Consider the following 13432-nt stretch of genomic DNA (forward strand, 5'->3'; position numbering starts at 1 on the left):
ATCATCACAGTGATTCAAGAAGTTTTCCCTGAGATGTAGGTTATTATAAAAGAGGTTAGGGGCATTAGAGCGATTTTCACCACATGAACCATAGGCAAGATACAAAACATGATGGATTGCTGCTCTGATTTGGTATAGCAAGTCTGTCTGCCTAAACAGTGCTCCTAATAAACAATATATGAAACAAAGCAGTGATTAACTAATAAGGCTGAACCTGTATGAAACTATATACATCATATCAGTGAATTCAAAGTAGACATTCTTCAAAAGATTTATTTACGTTCATTCATGTTATTCTGTGGAATTTAAACTGCCACATCAATCTTTTATTATTTGTATTACACAATAGCACCCTGAGGTCCAGAGGCTGTTCCTGTAAGAGACAGACCCTGCCCCAAGGAGCGTACAACTTAATTAGTATCCAAGGTAATTTTAAAATCTTGCCGTTTTATATGAAAATACTATATAAATTAAGTACTGCAATTAGAAAATATGTAAAATGCAAAGGAGATACTCCACAATTTTTCTGCATCACACAATTTTAAATATTTTAGTATGATAATCTGTGGATCTGGTGTGAACTTGAGATATATTCAGTGCAACTGGCAGAAATAGGGGAATTCATTATGCTGCTCTTATATGATTGCTACTGCAAGCCTTGGAACATAGAATTGCAACTGAAGTCAATGGGAATGTCCTGGCCAAAGGAACATTTTGAGTTTACTATGCTATCTGATTTTCTATAGGCTCCGCTAAATTAATTATCTTTCTGTGTAGTATTTTGGTGACTTATTGATCTCTTGATATGAAATGACACCAAATCTATGTAGTTCTATTTCCTTTATGTGATTTCTAGCTGTGCTTTTATAAAATCTGAAAAATGAAAGCGATTTTAGGCTTGATTATACATGTATGCATGATGGGGCATGGGGATTAAAGTTTTAAGAAGTCGGATACTTTTCGGAAAACAAAACTTCCAACACCCTATTTTTAGGCCTCTTTTACACATAATAAGGCAGTAAATAAAGACTTCAACCCTTTTTTTCCCTCTCTCCTTTTCAGGTCATCTTTAGGTGTATCTTACAGCTAGAACTGCTAAAAGCATGAAAACTACTGACAATGTAGTAGTATGTAGCTGTAATCTATCTCCATCTTTAGAGATGGGAACACATCTCAGTGCAAATTTAAGGCACTATATGCATAATCATATAAGTAAAGCCAACACGTGTCTACCAAAATTGATTATTTAAAGTTTACATGCTTATAAGATTTAAGAATGAAAATATATTTTGAAGTCATAAAATTAAGTGTTCTTTTTCATTGTTGTGAGGTAAAAAGATGGTCCAATTTCACCAATTTACACTTTTGAATTACATAATTTGATGCTCCTCTCCCTTGTAACATGTATACTTTCCTCTAAGGCAGTGGTCCCCAACCTTTGTGTGTCCAGTAGCACATTCATATTTTCAGAAGAGTGTGGCGGGCGCCAACAATTTTTCAAGGCTTATTTGTATTTGTACATTAAATAATACAAAAACCATCATATTTAAACTTGATCTTACATAATATATGAATCCAGAGAGAAGCCGCGAAGACAGAGAACACCGCTGCCCGCAGCCCCAGAGTACTCTGTCCCCAGCAGGTGCGGGGCCGCGGCTTCTCTCCCTTGCTAGGCACTAGGCGGGCGCACATAAATGCCCTGGCGGGCGCCATGGCACCAATGGGCACCACGTTGGGGACCACTGCTCTAAGGAAAACTACAAGAAGAAACTGAATTAAAGTATATATTTCACTACACTTTCAAGGAGCTATTTTTAATTCTCTAAAATTCCCAACTATGTCCTCCAGGAATTTAAAGTTATACTAATCCATAGCACAAAAAGGTAGAGAATGCATCTGTATGCAGTCCTGAACCAGGGTCACAATAGCCTTTCTGTTCTAAGGAACTAGCAAAAGGCTTATAGTCATATTTCCAAAGCAACCAGGGCTAGAATTTGTTTCTAGCCCGGGTATTAATTCAAACATACCGTAGTAGCTACTATCACAAATAGTGCAACTGGAATCCAAGGCTTTACCATCTAAAATCCAAGGCTTTACCACTTCTGATTCCAGCTTTCAAATGGCATTAAACTATCTGTTGTTGTTTGAGATACTGATTGTTAAAAATCACATCAGAATTTTGGGAGTGGGGAAGCAAGATATTAAAGCATGGGAATCAGAATATTTTTTTCAATACCTTTAAGCCTCTCAATAGTTCAAAAAATGTTTCAATCCAAGGCACTTACCATGGCCAAACAGAATTAAGAGGAGAAATGTCTGAATAACAAGGTCTTGATATTTTTCTTCAATTTATTTCATACTGGGATTTAGTTCCTTCCTCTGGGTTCAACACGAGCTGCTGTTTTGACTAGGCTTCAAATGACTTCTCACGTTTTATTGAAAGAGAGAACAGCAGCAGAGGAATTAGCTTTCTTTAATACACTTTTTAACAGTTAACATTTAAAACAAGTTAAAGCCATAATTGTAATGAATTATGTCACTAAGGCCAAAGAAGACTTTGGCAGAGCAAACAGAAATGCTTTCAGGCCCTGTTCTAAGCACTGGTCATGGACCAGTGGTCAAAAAGATATTTAAGCCTACAGCATCGGTTTATACAGACCTTCATTAAGAATCTCCTCCACAAATCAAAATGCCATTTCAAACTTTTCCCTGCCTTTATGTGCTTCTTGACACATCAGTGTATAGATAGATACATCTTATCTTTACCTGATCCTGCCATGATCCTTTGTGATGTGCATGGCTATCGTGGCACTAAAGTACAGGATCATTTTGCTAAGAGCCTCTCTCTCTTCAGGTAATAGGCTCCACTCTTTCATGCAACATGACTCCCTGCTATCAGAGCAGGGCCCTGCTCCATATGAAGAATAAAACAGCTTGACACCAAATCTTTTCATACGATTTAGGCATGTGAAATTCTGAGAATTATCGTTAAAATTATTTGAAAAACTAATAAAACAATTGATATAATATACAGGTACATTTCATATTTTGTGAAATGCAGTTTTTTTTCCAGAATAAACCCTACAGTGATATGTTATACCAATAAAATAAAAAACAGCAGGATCTTATTAAAGAGGATAAGGCAAAATGCCACATTGTGAATACAGAAAGAAAGAAAGGAATGAAAGAAATAATAAATAAATAAAATAAAAGAAAGAAAGCAGTTAGTTATAGCTATAACATTCCATTCAATTTCACATTCATACACACACACACACACACACACACACACAGAGCTTCTGCAAGGTTATCATCATAGTTACCAGCCTTCAAGTTGCTCATGCCAAGCCACTGGCCAGGTGGCCTGGACATGAGGAGGGAGCAGGGACTTGTCAGATGCGCATCTCATGCTCCTAGAAGTTGGTTTGCAGAATCAGACCCCAAAGTCCTCAGTCTTCAGGGTATGTTCTTACAGGGATCCATCCTCATGTATTTGCCTTGTCATGCTGTTCTTATGTTTAAAGTGGTAATCAATCATGCAGATGGCACAGCAATGACGGAATGACAGTATGTTGTTATCTGGTTCTTTGGCCCTCCTGTCCTTGGGGCAAGTATGCCCTCAGGGTTATCAGGCTATCTTGTCTACTGTATTCTTCAGCCAAACAGTCTTATTTTAAAGCTGGCACCTCAACCTTTAATTCCTCATTTAATCATACATACAATCACACTTACACTCCAATGTATATCCTGTCACATTTGCATTTTATCCCCTACCCATCCTTTAATATAACCATTCTAAAATCAATGGGACATGACAGACTTCAATAAGTCTATTCATCACAAATCTTATTCTGGAGTTTAGGAAAACAAAGTTGTACCAGCCATAAAGGACAGCTGTTATCTTGTTACTTTTAGAACAAACTCTTTGTTTCTGGATATTTTTTCTACAATTAGCACAGAGCTTGCGAACTGGCAGGCCTGTTTCAATTAGCACAAACTCAGTAGGTTGAGAAAGCAGGCTGAGAGACATATTTCTTTCTAATGGTCAGGCCAAATCCAAGGTCTGTTCTGGAATCATTCTCTCTTACATTTTCCACAACATAAATGTATTAATTATTACTTGTAATTCAACACAAGAGATGCAAAGCATTCTCTTTCACAATTCCTCTTCCCACCCTGTTCCCCTGCTCAGAGCAGTTCTGTGGGTCCCCTGAAATAACCCCCCATTTTGATCTACTTTACTTCTCCCACAGCACAACCATTATCCTAAGTACAAGGGTCTTCTTTCTAAGCCCATCGATATTGCTCCTTAGTCACCTGCAGAGGACACTATTGAAAATCCGGATATATTTTCTCCCCAGTAACTGAGCATGCTGAACCCAGTCTGGTCAGAAATAAAGACAGACTTCCACATGAAGCTGGTTCTCCTCCATGGCAAAGAATCAGAACTAGGTGCCTGGATCAGCATTCAATTTTCATCCCAAAAGACGACTTGTTTTACAAGACAGACAATATTATATTTCAAGCCCTCTGAGTAGAAATATTGTTTAACTTGTCAATAGAACGCCTATCAATAGTCTCATCTCATTACATCTTGAAGGGCATACTCAAGAGATGACCAATCATTTTTAATTGCTGTTTGGATTAAGTAACTATTGCAAACTGAAGATTTGGGATATGACCGTCCCATGACTACAGCCCTCTCTCTTCTTTGCCACACAATTACAACCACCTTTGTGTTGGACGCATCTCCTGTTTCTGTCCTTATTAACTCAATTACATCATCACCAACCGTAACCCTGGTATCATGTTGTGGAACAGCTGCTAAGTAAGGCCCACATATGCCAGAGTATATACAAAAGCACCAACTACTGTGCTGCCTTAAAAGTGCTGGAAGGACCCTACACTGGTATGGAACAAGGACTTCTTTATAAATATACAATCCTTCCACATGGACTCTGGGTAAAAAAAAAATTAGAAAAGAACACTTAGTTGTTGCATTTACTCTAATATTAATGGTAAACAGACCAATATAATCATTATACCATTGCTATATGGCAGTCAGCAATAGATCATTGCAACAATGGGCTAGTGCTTTGAGCAGGGGGTTGGACTAGATGACCTCCTGAGGTCCCTTCCAACCCTGAGATTCTAAGATTCTATGATTAAAGTGAAGCTATAGACACTTTAGTTTTGATGTCCAAGTTGACTGCTATAAAGCCCAGTATTTTACATTTATTGCACCTTTTGGGATCTCACTTTACAAAGGCAGGCATCATTCTCCCCATTTTACATAAAGGGACAAAGACATGCCCAAGGTTAGAGTTAATGGCAGAGCCAGGAACAGAACTCACATCTGCTAATTCCCAATCCCCTGCTCCAACCACTATACCATGTACGGACTCCTGGAGTGTGTGCACTGCCTTATTGTTTTGTAAACAAATAGCACTAAGAGTGACAGTCAATTATTTTTTTCCAATTCACTGCTCACATATTTTAGTGTTATCAATAACACAGGTAAATCAGTCAGTCACTCTATAATGACAATCTCCCCTTTATTCTTTAGCATCTTGACTTAGTGCAGATATCTTGCTGCAACAAGAACCAGGCATTTGATGCCCGAGAAAAAAAACGCACAGGAGGAGTTACGATATTAACTCTTGCTGGCTGGCTGCATCAGCAAGAACATTCAGTTATCACCTATTACTGCTACAGCAGAAACTAAATTGCTCCTGTTATATGCTAACTCAGCAATGGTGATCACCTTGTAAATACAGATTCTTATAATATATAAGAGTCAGGAAAGGTGTAAATGGGAAGATAATCCCAATATGCAAGAATTACTCCAGGACATAGTTAATGCTGTAGGATGGAACGGAGATTGCATGAAACAGTCCTCTGGCAGTTTCAGCACTTAAGTATTGCAAAAGATCGTCCGCAGATTATCTCCAGTAGCAGGGACGGCAGTAATAGGGCAGGGATAATGGCCCAGTCACTGCCTCCTACCATCCCTCCTGGAGAATCAAGACACACTTCTCCATTAGCAGAGGCTGAAGCAGCACAACTTCCCAGTATCTGAGCCACCCAAGCCTATACTTAACAGATATGCTGTTGTCTTGTACCTGGACACTTACAGGAACACTCCTTGACACCTCCCACCAGCCCCAACACCAGATGTAAAGAGGAAAGAGTTGGTTAATGAGGGAGAATAGTGGCTGAGGAGAGTGTAAACAGTACTCTGGCTAGGAAAAAATTTTTAGTGGGTTGTGCTTATATACATATAATATACACACATTTTAACAATTATATAAAGGGCATAGGTTGTGGGGAAGAGACAATTTTCATGGTTTATACAATGTTCAAAGGTCTGGAGGAAAAATTTTAAATGCAAATAAGATAGCAGACTATATGCATGTGGATGGGTGGCAGGGTATGTAGAAGAGTGATCAACATCTTCTGAATTTTGAAATTTCAATTTTTAAAAATTACTATGAATATTCCTCTCTCCCCACCGCATCAGCTCTAGTAGACATATATAATGCAGAGCATACATTAAAACAAGAAACACACATAACTAACCTGAGTACCCATATTATTCTACTGTTGTTTTCGACTCTCCCATTTTTCCTCACCCCTTTGTTCATAACTATTATTGTATCATATCAATTTTAGACTATGTTCCTTAGGCCAGGGAGAAGGAAAATAGGTCTTATACTTGTAAAGGGTCTAAACATTTTGGGGCACTGTGAAAGAGTTAATCATAATAATTAAGTATTCTGACACCCAACTCCAAATTGCACAAGTATTTGGTCTCATATTATTTAAAATATAACAAATATACAGTAGAGTAGCAAAAAAGGCAGTACATTTTGTGCCATATTTCCAAGAGCAACAACAGTTGCCATTATGCTGCTGGAGAAGATGCAACGGTTGACTTCAATCCCATGCACACAGAACAACCTGTTAACTGCCATGCCTATCCATGGTTTAAACAGTTTTTTCCCATGTAGACAGGCTGTTGCAGCTCATGCAACTTTATCTTCTGATTTGTGCAGGGCACAACATAATCTTTACTGATGGAATTCTAAGATTTTGAGCCCATTTCTTATTATTTGCATCACAATATAGTCACTGAAACAAATAATTTGTTTCAAAACCAACAGGTTTAGATTTAAAAATTTATGTTCCTGTTATTTTCCAAGACTTCATCATAGAGCCAGCTTTGACTAAATTCTTTAGAGTGTTCCATAGCTTCAAAAAGGCGTCTGTACTCTTCTGGGTACAAATTGCCTGTTATAATGTTTTCCGGTATTTCTAGCTCCCTTAACAGTTTACTCCCACTGTCTGGACTCCATGAGCTGAAACACAAGACATTACAAAAAAAAAGTCATGTTTTAGCATTTCTTTCAGTTAAAAAGAAAACAACAGTAAGATGCAACTCTGGGCACAATTAATTCTCTCTCAATTTCAGGCTGTCAAGAATTCCTTCCTGTGACCCCAATTGTTTTCTGTGAATGCTGACGATAGGGGCCTCTTTCCATTAGATTCATGAGTTTAATCACAAACTTTTCAGATGGTGAATTTTCCCCTCCATTCATTGTACAACTGAAATAATACAGAACCTAGGGCATGAATGGGTTTAGATTCCAATGTCTGGGGACAATGAAAGCCATGTTTGTTATGAGGGTGAGACAGTCTGAAGGGTTTAATTACAACTCCCTTTTCCCCCACTACACGAGGTGGTCTGTTTTACTATACTCACGATCTCTCCCACTCATATTATGTCACTGCTATCAAATTTAGCCCTTGAACAGATATCTTGACTGCATTTATTTTCAAGGCAAGGAAAAAGTACGTTTATTAATACACAGTAGTTGCAAATTACGAGACACAAGGCCAGCTACAGATTCTGGCATAAGCAGCTAGTGGAAAGTAAGTACGCTGTCAATTTGACAATCTACAAGGAAGGAATCTATGATACCCTTTTATGCCAGTCTTGCTGAATGAGTTATAGAACTTTATTAGCATATTGCCGGGGGGATTATCCACCCACCAGAAGATTGACTGCAAACCACTGGCAACAAATGAAAGAAAAACCAGTTTGTTTATTGGAATAGTTAACCAGAGGCTGGTCCTTCTGAGGGAGCATTCATTTCCCATGAATGGAAAGAGAACACTAATAACCACACCAAAGGGAGTAAATGGAGCAACAGTGGATAAGGAAGCCTGAATGTCTTACAGTGAGGGGCTAAAAAATATTGGTGGGCAAAACTGACAAATAATTTAAAAGCTTAATTTATAAATTAGATAGTAGAAAACCACGTTAGGGCGTCCAGTCTGACCCACTGCACTGTGCAATCTATTTTCAACAGTGTTTTATTTAGTCTACTTTTGATTCTGGTATTTTGTACATATTAAATTCAATTTCTACTCAGCTGTATGCTGCTTGTATATATAAATCAAATGGAATAGTGAGAGCAGCTATTCAAAGGAAGTTTCCTCTCAACTAAACCACACATGCATGTGATACGCCAATGTAATGCTGGCAGATTTCTTTTAAAAACAGTGTACACATGTGAATTACTTTTTAAAAAACATAACTTATTCAGATCAAAACCAATTTTCACCTAAGCACTGAAAGGCATATCTATAACCTAGGGACCTACCAAACTTCAAGTTTCCATCACCTCCTACTGAGGGCTTAGAGCTGTTACAACAACAAAAACACTACCAAATTTTGTGCAGAAAAAACATCTTATCATAGAATATCAAGGTTGGAAGGGACCTCAGGAGGTCATCTAGTCCAACCCCCTGCTCAAAGGGGGACCAATCCCCAGACAGATTTTTACCCCGGTTCCCTAAACAGCCCCCTTAAGAATTGAACTCACAACCCTGGGTTTAGCAGGCCAATGCTCAAACCACTGAGCTATCCCTCCCCATAGTCTGCCTGTGTTTAAAAACAGACATTTTTATTTATTCCCTGAGAAATGATTAACAAATGTCACCTGAAAAGGAGTTATAAGATTGAGCAACACTAATAGAGTTGTTGCTGTATGATCAGCCTAAAATTGGTGGTTATTTTGCTTGTCGCAGCTCAACAGTCTAACTTCTCTATGTTGCACTGTGAGTTTGATTGTTCTCGGTTTGTTAGCCTTCTGTGATTCAGTTTACGCTAGGTTCCCACTAACTAACAGAAATGGTATTAGAATTGGCATCCCTACTGCACTTTGCATAATGTAACTTGACACATTTTCCCATTAGGGCACTATACCATTAATGATTACTAGGGCTGTCGATTAATTGCAGTTAATTCACGCGATTAATTAAAAAAAATAGTGATTTAAAAATTTAATCACGATTAATCGCAGTTTTAATCGCAGTGTTAAACAACAAATTGAAATTTATTAAATATTTTGAATGTTTTTCTACATTTTCACATATAGTGTATTCTGTGCTGTAATTGAAATCAAAGTGTATATTATAAATATTTGCACTGTAAAAATGATAGAAGAAATAGTATTTTTCAATTCACTTAATTCAAATACTGTAGTGGAACCTCTTTGTTGTGAAAGTGAAACTTACAAATGTAGATTTTTGTTACATAACTGCACTCAGAAACAAAACAATGTAGAACTTCAGAGCCTACAAGTCCACTCAGTCCTATGTCTTGTTCAGTCAATCGCTAAGACAAACAAGTTTGTTTACATTTACAGGAGATAATGCTGCCCTCTTCTTATTTATATCACCACCAGAAAGCGAGAACAGGCATTTTCATGGCATTGCAAGGTATTTACGTGCCAGATATGCTAAACATTCATATTCCCCTTTATGCTTCAGCCACCATTCCAGAGGACACGCTTCCATGCTGATGACACTCATTAAAAAAATAATGCATTAATTAAATTTGTGACTAAACTTCTTGGAGGAGAATTGTATGTCTCCCGCTCTGTGTTTTACCCATAATCTGCCACATATTTCATGTTACAGTACTCTCAGATGACGACTCAGCACATGTTGTTCAATTTAAGGACACTTTCACTGCAGATTTGACAAAACAGAAAGCAGGTACCGAAGTGAGATTTCTAAACATAGCTACAGCACTCGACCCAAGGTTAAGAATCTGAACTCCCTTCCAAAATCTGAGAGGGACAAGGTGTGGAGCATGCTTTCAGAAGTCTTAAAAGAGCAACACTCCAATGCAGAAACTACAGAACCCAAACCACCAAAAAAGAAAATCAACATCTTGTTAACCTCTTGCTGGTGGCATCTGACTCAGATAATGAAAAAGAACACGCATCGGTCCCCACTGCTTTGGACTGTTATTGAGCAGAACCCATCATGAGCCTACACGCATGTCCCCTGGAATGGTGGTTCAAGCAAGACGGGACATATGAATCTTTAGCGCAGGGATTCTTCTTCGAGTGATTGCTCCTATGCATTCCAGTTAGGTGTGCGCGCCGCGCGTGCACGGCATCTCGGAACTTTTTTACCCTAGCAACTCCGGCGGGCCGGCTGGCGCCCCCTGGAGTGGCGCCGCTATGGCGCCTGTTATATACCCTAGCCGGCCCGTCCGCTCCTCAGTTCCTTCTTACCGCCCGTGACGGCCAGTTGGAACTGTGGAGTGCTCTCCGTCCTCCACTACCCTAGCTCTCGCTAAAGGTTTTTTGTATATAGTTCGTTCATAGTACGTGTAGATAGTTGTTATAGTTAGTTAGTTAGGTTTTAGTGATAAGGTTAGGGGGGTTTCCCCTCCCTTTCCTCCCCCGGTGCGGGCTCATGCCCAAGGCACCGGGCTTTAAGCCCTGCGCAATCTGCCAGAGGTCTATGCCGATCGGGGACCCGCACGACGCCTGTCTTCGTTGCCTCGGCGAAGGTCACCGGACAGACAAGTGTCCGATCTGTTCCGCCTTCAAGCCGAGAACGCGTAAGGAGCGGGACAATAGACTTAAGCAGCTCCTCATGGAGGCGTCGCTGCAGCCCCCGGCACCGGCCGCGCCGGCACCGAGAGCCTCATCGGTGCAGAGCGCACCGGCTGCTCCGAGCCGCTCCGGCACCGCGGCACCACAGCCTCAGCCAGCAACTGCGAAGTCCCGGCACCGCTCCCTTTCGCCTGCTAGGAAGCGCAGGCTGGCAAAGGCGATCGCTCAGTCCCGAGCTGAGGACTCCCGCGGTGGCCGTGCACCAGGCGGGCACCGGCCCGTTGACTCCGGCGCCGCAAGGGCCGTCGAGTCCGGCACCGCCACGCTCCCCGGCACCGTCCACGGTTGAGCCACGACTACCGTCGACGCCGGAGACATTCTCCGCGGCGCATGAGCTGATACAGCTCGTAGAGGCACCGAGCCTCCGGCCCCCGGCACCGCCGGTGCGGGCTGTCGCGTCCATAGGAAAGCCGGCGATGATGATCCGGCCGCCCTCCACGGACCGCCGACACAAACGACGCTCCCGGTCCCGACGAAGGTCGCCATCCCGTCGATCCCGATCTCGGCGCCGCTCGCCGTCCCGGTACCGGTCGCCATCCCGACGCCGGTCGGAGTCCCGGTACCGTTCGTTATCCCGGTACCGGTCGCACTCCCGGCACCGATCCAGGTCCCGATCGCCGTCACGTCGGCACCGCCGGAGGTCTCCGTACCGGCACCGTTCCCGGCACCGCGACTCCCGCAGCCACTCCCGGCACCGCGGATCCCGCTCCCGGTCGAGCTCCCGGCACCGGTCGAGCTCCCGGCACCGCGGTGGCCGACGGTCTCGGTCACCGTCCCGGTACCGGATGGACAGGCACCATTCCTCGGCACCGTCTGTGGACAGACTGCCGCCTTCGGCGGTACAATCCGTCAGCGCCTCAGCACCTCCTTGGCCATCCCGCCCAGCATCGGCGGCCTCCGGCGCTGACAGCAACGCGCACCTGCCACCGACCCCACACGGCGAGCTTCAGGGGGCTCAACGGTGGGGCTACTGGGTTCCCTGGGCCCAGTATGAAACGCAGGGCGTACCGTTTCCCCCGAGACACTCGGCCTCCGAGCGCAGGGTCCCCGAGGCGACGGTTAGCCGGCCGGCCCCTTCACCTCAACGCGAGCCCGCCGTTCCGCCGGACCACCAGTCCTCCATGCAGCACGACCCAGCCGAGGCGCAGTCAGCAGCCCCTGCGGCGGAGGCCGTCGTGCAGGGCTTGTCATCATCGTCCTCCCCGGACGAGGCGGTGGCCGGTGCTTCAGCCAAGGAACCGCCGCCCATTGACCTGAAGGTCCACCAGGACCTGCTTCGCAGGGTGGCGACGGCCCTGGATCTCCCAGTAGCGGAGGTCCAGGAGGACGAGGACCCCATTACCAACGTGGTTGGCGCGGACGCTCCCGTGCGCGTAGCGTTGCCCTTTGTGAAGACAATCCAGAAAAACGCCACCACGCTCTGGCAAACACCCGCATCCATCCCTCCCACGGCCCGCGGGGTTGAGCGTAAATACTCAGTTCCCCCGACGGGCTATGAGTATCTTTATACCCACCCGAACCCGGACTCATTGGTCGTGCAATCGGTTAACAACCGCGAGAGGCACGGTCAACCTGCACCTGCGCCTAAGTCCAAAGACGTCCGGCGCATGGACCTGCTAGGCCGCAAGGTCTACTCGGCAGGCGGCCTACAGATGCGCATCGCCAACCAGATGGTCCTCCTCGCCAGGTACATCTTTGACATCCTGACGTCCCTGGCGAAGTTCACGGAGCTCCTGCCATCAGCCTCCCGCCAGGAGTTCGCGGCGATGTTGGAGGAGGGAAGGAAATCATCTAGGTCCTCCATCACGGCCACCCTCGACGCTGCGGACTCCGGAGCTCGGACCTTAGCCTCCGGCGTGTCGATGCGGCGCATCGCCTGGCTGCAGTCCTCCACCCTGCCGCCGGAGGTGCAATATACACTGCAGGACCTGCCCTTTGACATGCGGGGTCTCTTCTCCGAGAAGACGGATTCCCGGATCCAGACCCTAAAGGACGGTCGCGTTGCCATCCGCACCCTGGGGATGCACACGCCGGCGACACAGCGCAGGTCTTTCTGGCAGCAACCCTCCCGGCCCTTCTACCAGCAGCACTATCGACCGTACAATAGCCGGCGACCAGCTCAAAATCGCCGTCGTCCTTCCGGCAATCGGCGTAGCCAGGGCCAGGCCTCTGCCAAGGCCCCTCAGGGGGCCAAGCAGGCCTTTTGATGGGACGCTCGAGGACGGCCCATCACTCTCCCTACCGGATCCTCCCCCTTTATTTTACAACCGCCTTTCCCATTTCTTTTCGGCGTGGTCCCAATTAACAACAGACAACTGGGTGCTGCAAACAGTCCAGTCGGGATACCACCTTCAGTTTGTTTCGCCCCCACCTTCCCACCCACCCTCCCTGTCCCTCTTCAGGGACCCCTCTCACGAGCAAGTCCTCTTACAAGAGGTTCAGACTCTGTTGAG

At 44.1% G+C, this 13432-nt stretch overlaps 1 protein-coding gene across 1 annotated transcript in view; it reads right to left on the bottom strand.

Moving 5' to 3' along the window:
* Positions 1 to 741: 741 nt before the first annotated feature.
* TFB2M (transcription factor B2, mitochondrial) overlaps positions 742 to 13432 on the bottom strand; it is a 28874-nt gene continuing 16183 nt past the window's right edge. Inside the window, exon 8 of the mRNA XM_045011583.1 lies at positions 742 to 7358. Within this exon, the coding sequence (XP_044867518.1) occupies positions 7172 to 7358 (187 nt within the window). The 3' untranslated portion in view covers positions 742 to 7171. The remainder of the gene's footprint in view (positions 7359 to 13432) is intronic.

This window comes from Mauremys mutica, chromosome 3 (assembly GCF_020497125.1).
Source record: "Mauremys mutica isolate MM-2020 ecotype Southern chromosome 3, ASM2049712v1, whole genome shotgun sequence".
Lineage (NCBI taxonomy): Eukaryota > Metazoa > Chordata > Testudines > Geoemydidae > Mauremys > Mauremys mutica.